Consider the following 21,199-nt stretch of genomic DNA (forward strand, 5'->3'; position numbering starts at 1 on the left):
GCAAGGAGTAGGCAGGAAAGGCCAAGTCACTAGGTCGTTCATAGAGGTGAGACCTGAAATTCAGATGAATCAGTGATAATGGAATAATTTTAATTATTTTTGTTACAATCTTGTTGTCGTGTTTGCTTTTAGTACAATAGCTGTCTGTGTTTTGGGGCTAATAGAAGTACCAGAAGCACCACCAGGATTCCCTGGTAGCACAAATTGTTGGAAACATCAACAGATTTTTTTTTAAAGCATACAGACATTTTTTTAAATGCACACAAACTGCTTTCCAATTGGAATCTTTTCCTTGCTCAGCCCAGTGTTTGGAGGCCTTGTTGGGGAGATGCTGTGCCCTACGTGATCATTTTCCTTAATTTCTCCACTGTAGTAATTATGGTTTTGTTAGACAGTAAATGATTCAGTGTTCTCATTCCATGGGGGAAGGGGAGCAGGGATGTTGAAAGAGGAGCATTGTCTGAGCTAGCAGGATTAGCGGGTGTTACCACCTTGCACTGATTGAGCACCACTGGTTAGAACAGATCATCAGCGCTAATTGCTGAAAAGCAGTCTGGCGTCACCGGCCGGGTGGGGAGCGAGGCTCCCGGGGCTTCTCCGGGGCAGGATTTGAATCCAGGTGTGACATCCAGGCTGCTCAGGTGTCCTTCCCTGCGCGCTGCCATTGCACGCTCATCCTTTCCCTTGCACTCCCAACCATCAGAACATTGCCGATGGATTTGTGCAATGAGGATCGATTCTATACTTTCTCCCAAGAAATTAGGAGAATCAGATGATGATTGTGGTGGTGGGGGTTTTTTTACACCTGCTGTGTTCCAGGGCACTGGTTACCTGGGCAAGCTGAAGACGTTGCTGCACCGGAGCTGTCGCTGCAGCAGGGGTGGCAGGAAGGAGGAAGAACCTCTTCCTCCAGCACAGCAACAGCTCAGCTCGCTCTCATCTCTCCTCTAAAACCCCTAAAGCTGCTTCCCTTTGAGCAGAACCCCATTTCCTGGGCAGGGCCTCAGCCTGGGGAGGCTCAGCCTCAGCTCACTGCGGATATGGATAAATTCAGAGTGAACGGAACAGAAATGGGTGGTGGCTGGGAGGGAGCCAGGAGAGTCTCAACACTGCTGGTGTTTTAATTTCTTCCTTGGGAATGAACAAACACCATTTTACAGCCAAATTATCAGCTCTCATTTGCTTTGCTGGTGTTTCTGTATGGTGCCCTGTCTTGCATCTATCTGGAGAGGGGTTGTGGTTCTCGGGGTGGGTTTTGAGCTCTCTGGAAGAATTTAGCACCCCAGATGTCACAGAGTGTTTTATTTATGGAAGGGGGTAAATGATTGACCAGGTTTATGTCAGAGGAGTGAATGGTTCCAGAGTTTGCAGCCCTTTTGTCCTGGTGCTCTTCCTGTGGCTGTAATTTATGATATTCCATGAGGAAGTCCATGTTTGTGTCCAGATCTCACCACTTCCATTTCCTGTAGATCAGCAGAAAAGGAATAGGCTGAAAGAAAACTTCTCCCCTAGCGATTCTTTTGTGTCTGTGTCAGTGGACTGGTACCAAATTTGGACTCTGCATGACCAGAAAAGAGGTTTTATTCCATTATTTCATTCCACCTGTGCCATGTGTCAAAGGCACACTTGTTCCCAAGGCTGGCCGTGCCAATTTGGTTGTGACAGTTGTGGTTGCAGTATTCAAATCATCACAGCCGTGATGACGTGCACCCATGGCTGCACATGAGCTTTTTCCTGAGAGGACAATCCCTGTGTCTTGCTGGAGCTTTATTTCAGGTTATTGTGGTTTGGGTCACACCTGTGTGGATGGTGCTGCAGAAAGAACTCAGATTTTTCTCCTTCCCCAAACCTTTTAGTCCCTGCTGCCCGGTTGCACTTCAGTAGGGCTGGTCTCAAAATTGAGACTTTACATTTTCAAATCCTGTGCAGGTATTTGGCACTGTCAATCTGTCAAAATAATGGTTGATCTATTTTTTAATGTTATAACAACATAAAAATTCAGATGTAATTGGAAGTTCAGCCAGGGAGTCCCAGGAATCTATCAGCTTTATTATATTTATTGCTTGAATTTTTCTTCTTGGAATTTCCCTGCTTTTGCCAAATAGCATTAGGCTTAATTTTTTTATTGGCTTATGCTCAGAGAATCCTTTTTACAACAATAATTTCAATCACGTGCACCACGTGGCAGTTGAGGTTTCAGGTAGTGCTGTGGCCTGAGTTAGCTTCTTGTTTCTCAGGAGGATCTCACCTTGCCTTCAGATTTCCAAATCAAGCCTGGGAACCATACTGCTTCCATTCCAGTGTGGATGGGTTTGTTTTATTGGTGGGATATTAGTGTGGAACAAGTAATTAGAGAGAATTCTCAGTTTCCCAGCATGTGAAACAGAATGGGGTGCTGGTACTACGTAAAGTTCTGGTATTTGTTCATAATGTACTTACATTATTTGTATATGTTATATTCCTTATTAATTCCACCAATTTTCTGTGGCAAATGTTTCATTACATGTAGTGTGTAACCACCAATGTGAAGAGTACAATTAAATCTTGTGGAGAAATTAATCACAGAATAACAAGCTCTGAACAAACCAGTGGGTTGGCTTGTAAGGAGAAATCCCTCCCCTTTCTGTGTACCTGTGCTTTCCTGCAGCATCCACCCCTGGATGTCTCCCAAATGGACATTGCCAGAGTGCTCTGGCAGCCCAAAGGGTCACCTTGTCTTGGGGGCTACCAGGGCCAGTGAGCAGGGTGAGTGTCACCTGAGCTCTGCACTGCAACCAGGCACTGAAATTACTGCTTTGCTTGGCATTTCAGTGCATCATGGACATTCTCCCTTTCAGCTGCTGGATTTGTTTGGACTTGTTGGGCCCTGACTCAAACATAGTGTTGGAGGAGTGAGATAAAATTCTGTGTGCAGATGCACACCCTGCCCTGAGCAGCACAAGTCAGAGAGGGATGGAATCATGGAATGGTTTGGGTTGGAAAAGCTCATCCTGTTCCATCCCCTTCCACGGCAGGGACACTTTCCACTATCCCAGGTTGCTCCAAGTCCTGCCAGCCTGGCCTTGGACACTTCCAGGGATCCAGGGGCAGTCCCAGCTTCTCTGGGCACCCTGTGCCAGGGCCTCAGCACCCTCACAGGGAGGAGTTTCTCCCCAGGATCTTATCTAAACCTCTGTCAGTCTGAAGCCACTGAGTCCCACTCCAGCTCTGGAAGTCCTGGTCTCAGAGTTTGAAGTGCCACTGGCATTTGAGGGGTGGAGTCCATTCCCTTTCCAGGCATTCCACAAATCACCTTTGGAACCAAACTGGGCACTTAGCTGGAATGTTTTAGCAGACATTGGTGGTGTTGGGAGGCTTAGAGCCTGAAGCCTGTAATCCCCTTTGTGCTGCGGAGGGGACTGGCAGGAGGATCCTGTTCAGGGCAAACCCCGCAGCCGGAGCTGCTCTGGGGCTGAGGCTGCTCCCTCTCCGTTTAGGCTCACAGCAAAGAAAACATCCTGTTTTGATCACTCACTTCTTGTCATCCTGTAACTGTGGCTTGATTTTAGCTTGATAGCAAATAATTCTGTTTTCTTAGTGCTGTGTGTTTGATGGCTCCCCATTTCTGGGAGATGGGAGTTTGTGAGTGCCGGGCAGGCTATGAAGAGGCTTGAAACGCTGCAGGGCTGTTTGTTTTAATCCCTCCAAGGTTCCAGTCTTTCTTGTGGTTCTGATGTAATGTGAGAAATTAAAACAAAAGACAGCAGCCAGATGGTGCATCTCCAGGATCAGACAGATTAGTTTTTTAAAAGAGGGAAAAGTTTACAAATGCTTATTCTGGTCTCTAGAGTAATCACTCTAATAATAATCACTCCAGAGGGGATTCTCCCCCTCTGCTCAGCCCACCTGGAGGTTTCTGTCCAGTTCTGGGGCCCCCACCATAAGAAGGATGTGGAGCTGTTGGAGCAGGTCCAGAGGAGGCTATGAGGTTGATAAAAAAGGGACTGGAGCACCTCCCGTATGGAGACAGGCTGGGAGAGTTGGGAACATTCAGCGTGGAGAAGAGAAGGTGGTGTGGAGACTTCACAGCTCCTTCCAGTGTCTGAAAGGGCTACAGGGAAGCTGGAAAAGGACAATTCACCAGCAACTGCAGTGACAGGACAGGGGCAATGGGTTCAAACTGAAAGAAGGGAAGTTTAATTGACATATATGGAAGAAATTGCTCCCTGTGCATGTGGTGATTCCCTGGCACCTGGATCATATCCACCCTTGTCTCAGTTTTTGGACATCCCCTAAGCAGCTGCTGCAGTGGACTCACTTTGTTTGCTGTTTGATTAGTTGAAGATGAGGCTCTGAGTTTGCACTTCCCCTTCACCCTTTGGGTTGGGAATTATCCCACTTTGTTCGCATAAGTTGTTTTTTGTGGTTACAGAATATTTTCATGCACTCCCAGTTTCCCTTTTTAGTTTTTCACTGCTTTGATATTCCATTTAGATAGCTGCTGTGATCCAAGTTATTGCATTTAAATAGTGGATAGTGTAGGTCTCTGATCCCAAGGGAAACTGCAGAAGTTCTGTAATATGGAGCTTTGAAATCTTAATGTGCTCGGATTTATTGAGTTTCAGGTTTTCTTCAGCTGTGTTCAGGTGAAACCTTAATGGCACTGAGAAAAAAGCAAGCAGACCTCAAATTGCAAAATTCTAATGTGATTAAATGAGGTTTCTTTGCTTGTTTTTAGGGGACATCACACAGAAGGGGTATGAGAAGAAGAGAGCAAAGCTGCTGGCTCCGTATGTTCCACAAACCCAAGGTAGGTCCTTGTTTTGGCTGGAATCACCTCCCACTCCGTTGGCTCCTCAAGGGCTCTGGATCAATCATGAAGGTCCTCAAGAACCATTCTGGAAACATTCTCTAAAATATCTGTGCTGTGTCCTTCTTAATGCCTTCTTGAAGAAACATTAGGATTTTTATAATTTGTTGCTTTATTTTGTCAGAGTAGCTGAAATCACCTCCTTCAGGTACAATTGTTTCCTTTGGTTCAGAGATCCAGAGCAGCTCAGCTGGTTGTATGTGGGATAATTACATTTAATTGTAAACTGAAGGACGTGGCTAAATGTGTGTCCAATCATTATTTTAGGGCTTACCTGGAATAATTGTTACTGATATGCTGAGATGTTCAGCCATTAAAAACTGATGTGTCTGGTTCTGATTTCAGGCAGTGACTGGCTATGACAGGGAGTCATGGATGGACCTACTGGAATTTACTGAGCCTGGTCTACTGCCAAAAAAAAAACTGATAAAGAGTAAAAGCTCAAAGTGCATTTATTGCCCATCAACACCACGGGACTGGGGGAAATGACGGCAGCTCCCTTCAGGCACTTGATGGGGGAAAATAAAGTTGTCATGTGGCAACTTCCTGACTCTCCCACCCCAAACCACTGCCCAGTTCCTGCTCTCTAGCTCGTTCTCAGGTTGGATTTGGTTGTTTATTCACCTCAAGGTGGGGCGCTTTGAGATTGGGTTTTATACAGTGTATTCTGTCTGAGCTGAAGGGAGCAAGGCAAGCAAAAATGCAATTTAGCCTTCAAAATGGAGATTTTGTAACAAACAGCTCTCCAAGTGCTGAGGGCTCCCTGGAGCAGGATGTGATGGGAATCTCAAAGACTTGGTTGCTGCCTATTTATCAAATCTATTTCTGTTACTTAAAGAAACCAAAAACTAGTATACACATGACTAATCCCTCTTGATAAGTAGGTATTTGTTGAGCAGGTTTTACAGTCCTCAGGCTAGCATTTGTGCCAGTGGAGATCTCGAGCCTGAGGAGGAAATGGGGAATCCTTGGGTAGTTCAGGAACTCTTGGCAGCCCTGCTTTTGTCTCGAGTATTCTGGAGTCTGAAGATGATATAATCCTGGCCCCAACCCTGGCACTGTGCACATTTGATTTGTCTCAGAAAATGTGTAATTAGAAGGGGGGAAAAAGTGTTTGGCAAGACTGGGCTCTGCTCTGTTAATTGTGGGGCTTTGAGAGCTGCCAGAGGAGCTGAAGTCCAGGCAGAAGCCTGGGATGATGGAGGTCACCAATTAACCCAGAGGTTTGATTGCCCTTCCGGCCCAGCTCTGCAGCTTTTTATCCATCTCACACCCAGCTGCCCCAGTGTCTGGGAATCTCCTGTTGTAAAAACCCCGTGGAAGTCATGCGTGAGGGATTCAGAATCAGGTCACCTTGGTAATGAGAAGAAAATTCATTTAGTCCACAACAACAATAACAACAACAACAACAACAAAATACTTAGTGCTGGCATTTCTTGCCATTTCTGTGAGCACTGGGCTGGTGTTGGCTGATGGAGTGTCTCCATTCCATGGATGTGAAATGAGAGGAAGGGAGGGGGTGACGTGTCAGGGCATGTCAGCACGAGATCATTTTGGAGATTCTTACTGCTTGATCTGCTCTCCATTCACATGGCCTCAGGAGTTAAGGCAGCACTGTTAATTACCTAAAGATGCATTTTTTTCCTGATGCAGTATCCATTAAGGTCCATCTAGCTGCTAACTCCTAAAATCTCTGCAGTCTGCAGATCCCAAAATCTGAAGTCCCTAATTCCAGGGAGTTCTCCATGATGGGGGTCAGCAGCAAGCACAGCAAATGAAGCCTGTGGAGTTGGGCCAGGTGTCCCTGGGTTCTGGGAGTGTGTTCAGGCTGCCCTGGAAACCCTGGAGGCTCAAGGTGGTTATTTCCATGTTTTTATGGGTATGTAGCTTGAAAGAAAGCATCTTCAAGGAATAGCCAGTCCAGCCCCAGCACTGCTGCTGCATTCTGTTTGCAGACAGTGGAGTTACAGGTTTGCAGCTGCTTCCTTGTGCATGTGGCACTTGCTCTCCTTGTTATTCATGCAAACATTTATCCTTGTTGATCCTCTAATGGTTCAGTCTCTGAATCTCTAAATCATTGGCCCTTCACCAAAACACAGGAATCACAAAGCAGTCAATTCTCATTAGAAACTGAAGACAGTCAACAAATCCATGGCATCCTTCAAAGCCAATCTAAAATAATTCTTTTTTCATCTCTCTGTCATATTTGTCATGTTTCTGCCAGCAGAAAGTGCAGCTGTAGCAGGATTATTCTGAAGGGAGCTCTAAATAAATCACCTGTCACCTGCCAGGCTTGGCTCACTTGTGCTGCTTTGTTGTGTAACCATCAGTGATTTACACTCTTTCCTCCTCTGTGTCTGAACGCTTTGTGAGGCCACTGGAACATGTTATTATGTCAGAGCAAAATATTGAAACAAAGAGCTTGTTCTCTGTGTGTCATGTCACTTAGAGCCACCTCTGATCCCTTCCTAACTGGAATGTCATGTTTGCCCTGTGATGCCTCACGGAGAGATGAGAGGCTTTTACAAGACTTACGAAAGAGAACTGAATATGAATTTAATAATTCATTTAAATACTGTTAAATCTGCTGCTGACATCTAGTGGGTGCCTGAATTTGTAAATACTCGAGTGATCAGAAAACATGAAGCTTTTCTCTTTGGTCTGTGAAGTCGTGTTGGTTTTGGATCAAAATAAAACTGGGCTGGGTTTGGCAAAGGCAGATAAATGCTACAGAGGTGTTAAACTGGTTATCAAGATGAGGAATTAAAAAAAAAAGTCTTTGTACAGGAGAGATACTGAGGGGCTGGGGTATGTCCAGAGATGGGAACAGAGCTGGGGAAGGGGCTGGGGAACTCCTGAGGGAGCTGTGGGGGCTCAGCCTGGAGAAAAGGAGGCTCAGGGGGGAATTTTCACTGCACAACTCCTGACAGGAGGGTGGAGCCAGGTGGGGGTCAGGGGGTCTGGGTTGGACATCAGCAGGAATTTCCCCATGGAAAGGGGGGTCAGGAGTTGGAGCTGCCCAGGGAGGTTTGGAGTGCCCATCCTGGAGGTGTCCGAGGACGGGCTGCAGGTGGCACTCAGAGCTCTGGGCTGGTGACAAGGTGGGCATGGAGCCCAGCTTGGGCTCGATGGTCTCAAGACTTTTCCAGCCTGAAGAATTGTGCAATCCTGTGGAGATTGCTGCAGCTAGCTCAGGGTGATTTGCTGTTATTGTGAGTCCCTGAGCTCAAAGCATTCACCTGAAGTTGTTTACCTAAAACCACACACCTCAAAAGTGGTGTGACTGGATTGGAAACTCAGGATTTGTGGTTTCCTCTCCATTTCTCTGATCCTTTGGTAGTTTGTGAGAATTCCAAAGCAGCACATACAGATGACACAGTTGCTCTTGGTTTTGCATGACTCCAGGTGACAGCCTGGAGGAAATTACAGCTGGGTGACCTCTGGGTTTTAATTTTCAAAACTTCCCTCTGACACACAGATTCATTTTAGAATTGAACCTCCAGTAGCAACAACTCCAAGTTGCTCTTGCTGAATTATGTAAAATTATACTGTTTATCAGATTATCTATTTTCCTTCCTGTTTTAATGGGATAAACAAACTTCTTCTGGATGATAAAGCCACACGCTGGACATGCTGAAAGCCAGAACCAGACAGCTGGAGGTCTCCTTGGGTTTGTGATTAATGGGAACAGCAAAGGCTCTTGCTGCTGGTTTATTATTGGTTTTTTTCCAGTCAATAACAAGCTGGTCACTGGGACGCTGAGTGACAAACCAGCTTTGTGACATCCATGGCCCTGTCATGGGAGAAGGGAAGAGTGTGGTCCAAAAAACCTCCTTCTATTTCCCTCTCCCTGTTTTCCAGGGGTTGATCCAGCATTACAGAAGGAATCCAAACCTCAGATGCCCGTTCCATCTGCAGCTCCAGCCTCAGCATCATCCTCCTCATCCTCATCCAAATTCCACCGAGCTCGCTCAGGGGGAGCCAGAGATGAACGTTACCGATCTGGTAAGGGCAGGGACAGGAGTTCCCTGGATGGAACTTCACTTTTGTTCATATCTTTTGGGGCCTGAAGGTGTCCTTGGATCGCAGGCCCAGATGGGTTGTTTTGCCTAACTGAAATGTGAAGCCAGTTAACTCCGCTGTACGTGGAGCTCAGAGCTTTGCACTAACCCAGCACAGGGTTTGAAAACTAGAAAAACTGCAATGTTGAGGCATCCCCTTGGTGCTGTGCTGGTGCTGAGGCACTTCCCTCTCGCAGACATCCACACGGAAGCGGTCCAGGCGGCGCTGGCCAAGCACAAGGAGCAGAAGATGGCCCTGCCCATGCCCACCAAGCGCCGCTCCACCTTCGTCCAGTCCCCAGCAGATGCCTGCACTCCCCCAGGTGAGGCTCTGTGGCATATAGCTAAAAACCTTATTAAAAATAAATCCTAAAATATTTATTTATTATTTTTATTTATTTAAAATATCTATTTATTTATTTATTTTTAGTTATTTAAAAGATTTCTCTTTTTATTTATAATAAATAATTTAAATTTTATTTTTATTTAAAGTATATATTTATTATTTTATCTTGTTATTTATTTACTTATTATTTTATTATAAATAAAATATTTATAAAAGAATTATAAATATTGTAATTAAATTTCTACATAATTGTAATATATTTATAAAATTGTAACTTTAGCCTACTACTTCAGCTAAGTAAAACTAACAGTTAGGCTTTTATGTTCCGTGTAAAAAAATTATAAAAATCAATTTACATAGCAATCTATTCTTGTAAAAAAAAACAGTTTGCAGCTATAAAGAAGGAAATTCTACCCATAAGAATCCTTAAAGAAAATACATAAACATCTGTGGAAAGAAAAAGCCTTAACACGTACACACACAAACACCCTCTAGCCAATAAATTGAGTAGCAAAAAAGTTACTAGCCAATTAAAGTTAAACACAATAACTTTTAAAACTATATAAAAATAGACTGTAGCATTAAAAATTCATCTTTTCTGCATTAAAAAAGCCCTAGAATCCTGTCTGTTTCTATTACAACAAGGCTGTACTGGGCTGTCCAGGGATGCACCTTCCAAACCAAGGGGCTGCAGTGCTCCCTCCCAGTGTTGCAGCTCTTCAGGGAGTCTGTCAGTCCTCTCTCATGGCTGGAAGTGACCTCTCTTCCAGGAGTTCTTTAAGAACCACGCGGTGGGATCCTGGGGATGTCCTGGATGTCCTTGGATGGTCCTTGTGGGTCCAACCTTGGACCTTGGATGGTCCTTGTGGGTCCAGCTCAGGGTGTTCCATGGTTCTGTGATTCAAACTGGCCAGAGCTGAGCAGGTCTGGACTGAGGCCACTTCTTCCTGTTTCTGATGGATAATTCACATCTTGATGTCATGAATGTTTAATGCTCAGCACACAAGAGGAGGGTTTGCAGTGATGTTCGTTTCTGGGCAAGGCCCTCAGAGGGGTCTGGTGGGATTCCAGACTTGCAGGACTTCTCTCACGCCTGCCGTGTGCTGGCTGCAGCAGAATCCCTGGTGACACAGTGTCTGTCACGATGCATGTGCAGCAGAAATCAATAACCCTCTGTTTTCCAGCAGCTGGATGCACTGATGACAAACGAGTCCGTGTGGTTTTTGGCAGTGATTTCTATGTTGTGTCTCATTGTGCAGAAGCATCGCAGCCATTTGGATTGACAAAGTCATCCAAAATGTTATGAATCCACATCTCCTGGTGAATTCATAGCTCTGAAACTGCTCTGCTGGGCCACGTCACTCCTCCTCCTCTTCCTTATTTCCTGTTTTATCACACTTCCTTTTTCCCTTCCTTTCTCGGGGGGCTGATGCATGTTCCTGGTGTCTGCTTGGGTCTCAGCTCTGTGCTCACTTGTCCAGGACTGCAGCACATCCTGTGCTGGGGGAGTCACACCAGTCGAGGTCAGCACTCAAGCATGGCTGGAGTCAGCCTTTGCCTCAGCTCCTCACTCCGTTCCACTCTGGCAAGTGATAGAACATGATTTAGTACTTTGATTTACCACTCCAGTGTAGGCAGAAAATCACTTTGAAGAACACCTAAATTTTAGGCTAAAGCCACTTGTGTGTTTGTGTTTAGCACTGTACAATTCAACATCTCAAGAACTGAGTGCTTGCTTCGTGGTAATTAAATAATTAGTTCACAGTTTTGGGACAGCTGAGATATCTGTGCTCTGGGACACACAGGAAGCAGTTCCTTGCTGTAGATTTCTGTTTTGTTTTGGGGTTGGGCTTTTTGTTTGTTTTCTGCCATTGAAAGGGCCCCATTTAGAGCCCAGACAAAAGCATTTTCTGCTGTGGCCTTGGCACAGTTGTCTCCTGCGTTTTCTTTGTTCCTGGGACTTTGCAGTTTGACAACGACCCTGACCCTTCACTTTCCAGTTCAGAATGACCAGAGTTAGGCAAAACAGCATCTGATACTATGGAATGTGAATGGAAAAGTAATGAGAGTTAAGTTCTAGGCTTGGAGACCCCAGGGGAAGGATGTTGTCTGAGGAGGTGAATCAAACAGGGGTGAGTGTGTTCCCACCAACAATTCTGCTGCTTTAACCTCTGGTTTGGCCAATGTGGAAAACAGATCTTCCTGTGAAAGCCTGTGCTGTTGATATGTGATTGGAAAGAGCATGTTCAGTGCCATGTGCTTTTCCCTAAGCAGCTAGATTTTCTTTCTGCTTCCACACAGACACGTCTTCCGCCTCCGAGGACGAGGGCTCGCTCAGGCGTCAAGCTGCTCTCTCTGCTGCATTGCACCAGAGCTTACAGAATGCTGAGTCTTGGATCAACCGATCTGTTCAGGGGTCATCCACATCCTCATCAGCATCCTCTACACTTTCCCATGGAGAAGGCAAAGGGACCAGTGGGTCACTAGCTGATGTATTTGCCAATACTCGAATAGGTAGGAGCTGGGTACCAACAGAACAATCGCTTCGAGTGCAGACTGTGTTGATAAAGGTGGAGTTGTCCCTTGCAGAAGGGAAATTCAGAGCAAGAGTTTAGCTGGTGTTGATGGAACTTGCTAGGATTGGTTGGAGTTGCACCTTCACGCTGTTGTTTTCCTGAAGAATTTCAGAAGATTGAGGTGGTTGTAAAAGGGAGAGTGGGGAGCAGGAGCTTCTGGAAGCAGGGAGACTCCAGGGACAGTGTGGACAGAGCAGGAGGCACAACTCTGTGTCCTGTGTTGCTTTATGTCTCCAGCTCTTGGGAGCTCCCATGGGTACAAAGCTGCCCAGTGCAAGTGACATTTTCATCTGTGTCCTGACGAATCCCTCAGGGGTGTCTGTGCCTGTGGAGTGGGGAAATGCTGTGTTTAACATCCTCATTTTGCTCTGAGCCCCCATGGTTTATTGTCTACGTTAGATCAGGAAAGAAAAAGAATCAAATCCAGCTCTGTGTGTGAACAAATGAGCCTGTCATTAAAAAACAGGGTTAGAGGAGTAAAACTTTAGCCCAGCTCTTTGTGGCTGTCTGAGGAATAACCAGAGCATCCAGGTACTGAGGAGATGGAGCAAAATCTACAGATCTGGATACCCCGGGCTCAGTTTTCTGAGGCTCTGAGGTGCTCCTTGCTGCTGATGCTTCTGTATGAAATGGCCAAGTTTGTTTTTGCTCTGTGTATGTTTGTCCTTTTTAGCTGCTGGTGAGGAAATTCCTGCACCGTAGGACATTGTCTGTATTTCATGTGCTCTCTGCTTCTGCTTAACTGGGTTGGGGCAAGCAGTGCTTAGAAGTGCTGGTGATTTTATCTTTCACTTATTTATCTTTTTATTGCTGTTATTTTTGTTTGTTTATTTGCTGGGATGCAAATTGTTTCCTGAAATGGAAAACTGAGGAGATTGCCCATAAAATGTAGTCAATATAATTAATGTCTTTGAAGCAGAGAGGCTGTTTTTAATTGGAGCATGCAGAAGGCCACATTACCTTTTGCAGTGAATTAAGGTAACACAGCTTTTTACCTCCAGAATATCTACTGTCTAATCTAATTAGTGTCTTATGCAAAATAGAAGCTTTGAATCTTTGTCAGGATTCTATTTGCCACATTCATACCTTGTTAACACCTGGTTTAAATGAATAGAGCTCTCACATACATAATTCTGTACATCTCTCTCTTGAGAGCAATAAAAAGTCCTGCAGATGTTTGGATTGTACAAATCCACGTCCTTTCCAGTGATTTTAGAAGTTCAGTGCATGAGAAATATTCCTTGCCACTGAGTCTTCAAAGGGATGCAGAAATGAGCGGTTTTTTCTCCTTAGAAAAAGGGAAGTCGACACAGAATCAACCACAAAACCCTGTCAGTGGGAATTTGGGATTTGACTTCAGATTATCTGTAAAACCCAACCCATAGTTTCAGATTGTTGAGTTTTTCCTTTGTAAGCAGCAGCTGCTGGTGCTGTTAAGCCAGAATAGAATATTCTTGCCCGATCACATGACTGAACCTGCTGGGTTGTGTAAAGAAACCCCCCATTAGCAAAATCCCTTGTTTAAGAGAGAGTTCACGGGAGAATTCCTGCAGGGTGCAGTTGCAGCCTTGGCTGAGAGGCAGGACAATGTCTTGCAACTTGAAGCAGAAGTAAGACAGAGCTCCCACCATTCATTGGATTTATTCTGTGGCTGCTGGACAAGCTCTGTAACCACCCAGCTGGAAGGGATTGAAACCCAACGCAATTTTTGCTGATCTGCTTTGGTCAAATTCCCACATGTTTTGTTTTCAAAAGCCCTCACTCACAAAAAAGCTAAATAGTAGAATTCTAGCAAGAGAGATCAGTGCATAGGTGAGGGAGGGATTTGTTCTGGACTTTGGATGTTTCAGAGCTGATGTGAATCTCAGACTTTTAAAAAATTAATTTTTTTTTTTACAGTACTGAATGTCAAGAGATTGAGCTTCAAGGTTAGAAACCAAGAACAGGAATTCTGTTTTGCTGAAGCGCTTTCCTGACATGGACAAAACCTTGTGGTTTTTAGTTTCCAGAGCAGATGCTGTGCCTCTCCTAGAGCTGCTGAACCTTTAGGAATCAGTGTGTTTAGCATTATGAGGGTTCCCATACATCCAACCATTCAATCCTTAGGATTATTGGGAACAGGTGACTGACACTGAGATAATAAAAGGTGTATTTAGCAGCTTTCTTCTTTTTCTAGAAAGTTTCTCAGTCCCTCCAGATGTCACAGCAACTACCTCCACCCCCTCACCACGGCCAGCAGCCATCGACCTCCCTCCCTCTGGGATTGTGAAGGGGATGCACAAGGGATCCAACCGCTCCAGTCTCATGGACACTGCAGATGGTACGGAGCCCTCAGGGCACCCAGGGGTGCCAGCAGGGTCCAGAGAGGCCTTAAATCACATCAATTGTTCTCCCAGCTCTGGGTGATCTCAGAATTCACAGAATCCCTGTGACAGAAGAGGCTTTCAAATCATCGAGTCCAGCCCAGCCCCAGCACCTCAGCTAAACCCTGGCACCCAGTGCCACATCCAGGCTTTGTTAAACACACCCAGGGATGGTGACTCCACCACCTCCCTGGGCAGCCATTCCAGTGCTTTACCTCCATTTCTGTAAAAAACTTCTCCCTAATATCCAACCTGTATTGGTGCAGCTTGAGGCTGTGTCCTCTTGTTCTGTCAGTGCTGCCTGGAGAAAAAGCCCAACCCCACTTGACTACAACCACCTTTCAGAGAGGTGTACATAGTGATAAGGTCACCCCTGAGTCTCCTTTTCTCCAGGCTAAACACCCCCAGCTCCCTCAGTTGTTATCTCATTTAAGCTCTTCACAAAATCAGAATGGTTTTGGTTTTGCATTCAGGTGTTACTGTGCTGCAGTTGTGGTGTTGGCATTCTGGAAGGAATGTCTTCATGGATGGGGTGGTCAAGCTTTGGAAGTGCCCAGGGAGGTGGTGGAGCCCCAGACCCCTGGAGGTGAGTGGGAAGAACTGGATGTGGCACTCACTGCTCTGGTCTTTCCCTCCAGGTGTTCCTGTGAGCAGCAGAGTCTCCACAAAAATTCAGCAATTGCTGAACACCTTGAAAAGACCTAAAAGACCACCCCTGAAAGAATTCTTTGTGGATGATTTTGAAGAAATTGTGGAAGGTAATAGCACAAATAGTGATTTTATGCACATTGGTTACAATTGGATACTCTGGGAGCTGAGCTCTTTGTGCTGTTGTTCTCAAGGTTGGCTCAGATTCACTGTTTGCAGCAGCCTCCATGAACAGTCTGACACAAAACCAGTGTTTGAAGTAATTCACTGTTCTGCTGAGCTTTGGGGGACCTCCTCAACACTAGACTTCTTAAAAAAATATTTAAATAGATTTTAAAACTCCTTTCATTTACTACTTTAATTAATTTCCCAAAGGGGATTGTCCTCACTGGTAATTTCATTCCAGCATTCATTTGTAAGGTTTTCTTTTCTGCAGTTCTGTGTTCCTTTCCTTACTGATGTGTTGAACACCTTCGAACAACATCCTGTGAGAAGCCTCTGTTCATCATCTCTTGTTCTGTGCAAGACTTCCCAGGAAAAGGGATGGAATGGGTTGTTAAATTCCTTTCCTCATTCCTTTACGTTTATTTTCAGTTTATTTCAAGCTGAACTGTCAGGTGACAAATGCGCAAGGACGGGGAATATTATTTTACTTGGATTATATTAGAAATACCAACAGATTCTGGAAATAACATTGCATTTTCTCAGTTCCCCAGCCCGACCCCAACCAGCCCAAGCCCGAGGGCCGCCAGATGACCCCGGTGAAGGGGGAGCCCCTGGGCGTGGTCTGTAACTGGCCTCCTGCCTTGGAAGCAGCTCTGCAGCGCTGGGGAACCACTCAGGCCAAGTGTCCCTGTCTGACAGCCCTGGATGTGACAGGAAAACCGGTTTATACCCTCACATATGGTGAGTTGAGCCTCCCCTGCCCTCCCCTGCTCAGCTGCTGCCAGAGAGCAGCAGTGGAGAGAGCACACGGCTTGTGGGTTCACAGGGGATGTGAAAACCTTCCTGGTCTTTGCCGGGCTTGTGAACAGAGCAGTGGAAGTGTAGGTGGTAAAAAAGCCAAGGTGGGAGCTGTTCTCTTGGCTGCTTGATCCAGAGCTCTGCAAGTCTCTGTTCTGTCTTCCAGGCAAACTGTGGAGCAGAAGTCTCAAGCTGGCCTACACCCTGCTTAATAAACTGGGGACCAAAAATGAACCTGTGTTAAAACCTGGAGACAGGGTAAGGACTTTGGGACTCTCTGGAGTAAAACCAGGGCTTTGGGGGCTGGAACTTTCCGCTGACACCATAGTGAGGCTCTGACCCCAGGGACAGGGCTGCTTGGGACAGAAATTGGTGTGATTTTTCAGGGGTGCTGGCTCCTCTGTGAGCAGCTTCTTGTGTTTTGGCTGTGTGTGAACCTTCACACACCCAGGCACTGTGTGCTCGTTCCACACATTCTGTGTGAGGAAGACTGTGGAATTACACCAAATTTTCCTAGCTTCAGTCACTCTAGGTGTGGATTCTGAAATGTTAACTTGTGGGTTGCAGGTAGCACTTGTGTATCCCAACAACGACCCCGTGATGTTCATGGTGGCATTTTATGGCTGTCTCCTGGCTGAAGTGATCCCAGTGCCTATAGAGGTACCTCTTACCAGAAAGGTAACGTTGATGGAACTTGGACTAGTGATGTGGGATGGAAACCAAGTCAGGCCATAGCCTCTGACAGCATTTCACAGCCTCCAGCTGCTGCCTGAGCAGCTCCCTACCAGCAAGGACTTTTGGGAGCTTGGATTGGCATTTAAGAATGGAAAAACATATTGATCAGAGCTGTGCTGAGCAGCTGGAGATGGTCAGTTCTCCTAAATGATGCAATCTTCACTTCCTTACTGCAAATAATTTATACAGAACAGATTAGAGTGTGGATCTGCCCCCTGGTTGATGGGAGAGGGCTCAGTCCTGCCTTGCTGAGCTCTGCCAGGCTCTGATTTTGCTGGACATGGAGGTTCTCAGTGCTCCTGAAGACATTGAGGCACTTTTTGTAAATTATTTGCCCAGCAAAGTGTTTTCTTTACCCTTACCAGAATTTTTGCACTGTTGCCATATTATTGCTTTGTCAAGAGCTGTGTGAAACTATAGGATTTCATGAGAGTTACAAAAACAATGGGGTCATGGCAAGCATTATGGCAGGAGAGGTGGCAGTTGAGCTGGGAGCTGGTCTGACAGGTGGCAATGAGCTCAGGGAGCACTCAGGGACTCACAGAGCTTTGATTTCACTCTCTGCACTGTGACAGACTGCTATAGCAACCAAATGCAAAATTAAAACTTCTCCAGTATTTGCCCAATCAGTTTCTGAGTGAGCCTCCTCATTTTATCATTGTGCAACAGAAATTGGCTCCAGGGGATGGAGAGGTCTCGTTATCCCAGTGTAATTACATGTTTTGCTTTTTTTGCCTCTCAGTTCCTCTTTGCAGCATCTGGGTTTCCTTTAATGCCAGGAGATGGGGTGAGCTCCATGCCTGGGTGCTGGGCAGGAGCTCTTGTTTCCCCTGCATTTCACATCCAATGCATTTTAATCTTGCCAGTGCCATGTTTCATGAGGTCACAGCATGGTTTGAGTTGGAAGGGACCTTGGGGACCATCCAGTTCCATCCTTTTGGCAAAGGGACACCTCCCAGTAGCCCAAGTTGCTCCAGTTGTGATTCTGTGATCCTGTGTGGAAATGGATTGTTTTCTTTTTTTCCTTGCCATTCCTTCCCCCAGTCCCCAAAACATTATCAAAGCTTGGATTTTGGTAAGGGAAAGCTGACTGTTGTCATCTTTGAGCAGGAGTGACTTTTCCCCTCTTCCCTCAGGATGCTGGTGGGCAGCAGATTGGTTTCCTGCTGGGGAGCTGTGGCATTGCTCTGGCCCTCACCACTGAAGTGTGTCTGAAAGGGCTCCCAAAAACCCAGAATGGAGAAATCGTGCAGTTTAAAGGTGAGTTGGTTACAGAATGGCTTTTGATTGTACTTCTGCTGCAGCTGAACATCTGAAAGGAGCTGTCAGGACTCTGAAGGCACTTGGGGGGTAAAGGGGCAGCTCCTGATCCCATCAGCAAAATGTGTAGGATTTGTGTTTGTGGTGTCTGACACAGCTGCTCTGCTCCTCTGGGGGGGTCACAAGGAGCCACCCCCCAACCAGGGTTGTGCTCAGGTCCCTTCAGTGGCATTTGGCAGGTTCCAAGGCAGTTTTATTCACAAGCTTTATTTAGGAATGCTGCAGGGATCTTCCCTGAGGAGAGGAAGTACCTGGTTGCCCACTGAACTCCCTGATGAGAAATGAGATGAACCTTCTGGCTGGTAGCTGGGCTTGGCTTGGAATTTAGCTTGTGTAACTGAACTTGGACAAATGATGGGGTTTAGTGTATTCTTGCAGGATATAAATCCCTCAATAAATAAACTGATATTAATGTACCGTTTAATTTTGGCTCCAGGTTGGCCCAGACTCAAATGGGTTGTGACGGATTCAAAATATCTCTCCAAATCTCCCAAGGACTGGCAGCCCAACATCTCAGCAGCAGGAACTGAGCCAGCATATATTGAGGTAAGTGCTGAATGGGGAATAGAAAGTACCTTCTGTGAGCTGAATTTAATGTTCTAATCACCAGAGGGAGAATAGTTTCACCTCACTCCCTTCAACTTCCCACTTCCCTGCCACTGAAACAAGCTTTTCACTGGGGACATCCTGCTGTGAAGCTCATTTTGGGTTTGAATCTCTCTGTGGCCTTGAGCACTGCTTGGAATAAGCTGGAGAATTGTTTTTGTTCCAAAAAAGTGAGGGATGGAGACAGCTGAGCTCTGAGGTGGTGCTTGATAACCCCATTTCTGCCAGTGCTTGAGCCAGCAGCAGTTGGAATTCTCTGTTCTTGCAGTAATGCTGATTTTTGTTCCTATGCCAGAAGGTAACTTGTAGGGATTGTGTTGGTTTTCTCAGCTTTTGTTGAGACTGGACAATTGAGAGGTGTTTTAAAAGATTTTATTCTATTATCAATCTTGATGAGTAGTGAGACACAAGAGATGTAAACCTCAATGCCATTCTATCAGAAGCTAACTTATTTTCTGGTTACAATACCTTATAAATTACAACACCTTTTTCAGGTTAAATGCTGCTGTTACTTCTAACACCAATCACCTCTATTTTTTCCTACCTGGTCCTGCTACAATGCATCTTTCACAGTTCTAATTCTCTAAAATTATGTAAGCTTTCTATCAAATTTTTAAAATTCTTTACAAATCCATTTCCCACAGGATTGCAGCAGTTTCAGTGGTGCTTCAGCCAGTCTGATGCACAGATTGGTTTTTCAGTTTGTTACAGGAGCAGGAAGAGATGTTGTGAGCAGCAGTGACACTGAAATAAACACAAACACATTCATTTTTTCTCCCATCTCCATGGAGATTTTCCATGTGTGCCACCGCAATAACCATCTCCTCGAGTCTAAGCTTTAACACAGAGAGAAAACTTGATTTTCACGTGGATTCTGTGATTTAACTTCCTCAGTTTCTCTCTTCCTTAACTCCCTTTAACCTCTCTCCTTGCAGTACAAGACCAGCAAGGAGGGCAGTGTCATGGGTGTCACCGTGTCCCGTGTGGCCATGCTGGCTCACTGCCAAGCCTTGTCTCAGGCCTGCAACTACTCTGAAGGTGGGTGAGGCCACAGAACATCAAAGGTTGACAAAATTAAGTGGTTGCCTCTCATATCTTCAACAGCTGTCTCTGAGTAATCAATATTTACTTCAAAAACTAAATCAAATCTGAAAGTGTAGATTAATTCTTCCCCCCAAAAAGGGAAAATTAGCTGTGATGTTTTTCCGTCCAAAATGGCATCATTTTCACTGCCATGATGAAGAGGAATAAAAAGGGGGATTTATATAATTTCTGTGAATTTACTGAGTCTGTTCTGATGCACCGAAAGGGGAACAAATGAATGAAAAATGGAGCATTTTTCACCAAGCTGGAGTCCCCTCTCACTGCACTGATGGCCCATAGAAATGTCTTTCATTGCTGATAGTGTGTCAATACCAAAGTTTCTGGGGCTGGGGCTGTTCTGGTCCTGTGAGGTTTTTTGGGGAACCCAGAAATGGAGGTTGGAAGGTGCTGGTGATATTCCAGAGGGTTTTGCTGTAGGTTATGGTTTATTCTGGTCTGCCTTGTAAATCAAGCTAATCCCTACATCCATGAGTGAAATTATTTATAGAGCTGTAGGTCACAGAGGTATAAAATTCAAAGTTTGCCTTTAGAATTCATCAGTGCTGGGAGTCAGGGCTAGAGTGATGCTCTCGAGCTCCCCTTCCCTCCCCTGCTCGTGCATAACGAGCTCCAGACCCTTCCTGTCCTACTGATGCACATCTCAGGCTGGAATGTGATTTCCAGCTGGCAGCTGGATTTCCAAATGTGATTTCCTTGCAGCTTTCTGGACATGTTCCTGCTCAGGCACGGACGTGCAGTTGTTCCTTTGCATGGCAAGGAGCTGTGATCAGTAACACGTGTAATCACCCAGGGCCCTGGGCTGCCCCTGGAGCGGGTCTGACAGGGCAGGGATGTTCATCCTTGTGCAGATTCCAGAATAAGTGATGGACACAGCTGTGCTGGCATGTTGCACTTGACAGCTTCACCTTTCTTTTCCCAGGTGAAACGATAGTGAATGTGTTGGATTTTAAGAAGGATGCAGGGCTGTGGCATGGCATTCTAACGGTGAGTTGGTGCCAGAGCTCTCTGGAATGAGAGATTAATGATTAGATGGGATATTAGGAAAAATTTCTTCCTTGTGAGGGTGACCAGGCCCTGGCAAAGGGTGCCCAGAGAAGCTGAGATCCCTAGAAGTGTCCAAGACCAGGTTGGATGTGGCTTGGAGCACCCTGGGATAGTGGAAGGTGTCCCTGGTCAGGGCAGGGTGGCACTGGATGAGCTTTAAGGTCCCTCCCAACGAAACCCATTCCAGAATTCCATGATTCTGTGGTAACAGAGTCCAAGTCTGGGGACTATTATCTGTTAAAACAACCATTCCCCTCCCTGCCAAAATCTCCAGTTCCCTGGGGGAACAACAGAATCACCCTGACTAAACCTCTGTGAACTCCTGACGGGGTGGAAGTTGACAGGCACTGAGGGTGACTCTTATTTCTAATAACTCAATGAAAGGTTTGGGATCCCTTCCCTAGCAATCTTTTTCCTGTTTTTCAGAATGTAATGAACAAGCTGCACACTATCAGCGTGCCCTATTCTGTGATGAAAACCTGTCCTCTCTCATGGGTGCAGAGGGTTCACGCCCACAAAGGTAACTTGGAATTCTCAGGATCCAAGAGTGAGGGCCATTAAAATCTCAAATGCCTTAAACCCTT

At 45.7% G+C, this 21,199-nt stretch overlaps 2 protein-coding genes across 3 annotated transcripts in view; both read left to right on the forward strand.

Annotated features, from left to right (window-relative positions):
* The window catches only part of ATF1 (activating transcription factor 1), a 450,302-nt gene that overhangs the window by 397,453 nt on the left and 31,650 nt on the right, over positions 1 to 21,199 (forward strand). Inside the window, exon 4 of the mRNA XM_030967199.1 lies at positions 12,423 to 12,430. The gene's annotated coding sequence lies outside the window, so the exon portion shown is untranslated. The remainder of the gene's footprint in view (positions 1 to 12,422; positions 12,431 to 21,199) is intronic.
* DIP2B (disco interacting protein 2 homolog B) overlaps positions 1 to 21,199 on the forward strand; it is a 59,789-nt gene that overhangs the window by 20,717 nt on the left and 17,873 nt on the right. The window contains exons 2-15 of one of the 2 annotated variants that reach the window (XM_030967167.1): positions 4,718 to 4,789; positions 8,711 to 8,854; positions 9,108 to 9,233; positions 11,558 to 11,770; positions 14,009 to 14,152; positions 14,834 to 14,953; positions 15,552 to 15,749; positions 15,973 to 16,064; positions 16,374 to 16,466; positions 17,678 to 17,801; positions 18,298 to 18,407; positions 19,403 to 19,505; positions 20,491 to 20,555; positions 21,042 to 21,135. In XM_030967167.1, the coding sequence (XP_030823027.1) occupies positions 4,718 to 4,789; positions 8,711 to 8,854; positions 9,108 to 9,233; positions 11,558 to 11,770; positions 14,009 to 14,152; positions 14,834 to 14,953; positions 15,552 to 15,749; positions 15,973 to 16,064; positions 16,374 to 16,466; positions 17,678 to 17,801; positions 18,298 to 18,407; positions 19,403 to 19,505; positions 20,491 to 20,555; positions 21,042 to 21,135 (1,698 nt within the window). Of the gene's footprint in view, positions 1 to 4,717; positions 4,790 to 8,710; positions 8,855 to 9,107; positions 9,234 to 11,557; positions 11,771 to 14,008; positions 14,153 to 14,833; positions 14,954 to 15,551; positions 15,750 to 15,972; positions 16,065 to 16,373; positions 16,485 to 17,677; positions 17,802 to 18,297; positions 18,408 to 19,402; positions 19,506 to 20,490; positions 20,556 to 21,041; positions 21,136 to 21,199 lie in introns of both variants that reach the window. The other variant, XM_030967166.1, reaches the window with a different exon arrangement.

The sequence above is a fragment of the Camarhynchus parvulus genome, chromosome 29, assembly GCF_901933205.1.
Source record: "Camarhynchus parvulus chromosome 29, STF_HiC, whole genome shotgun sequence".
NCBI lineage: Eukaryota > Metazoa > Chordata > Aves > Passeriformes > Thraupidae > Camarhynchus > Camarhynchus parvulus.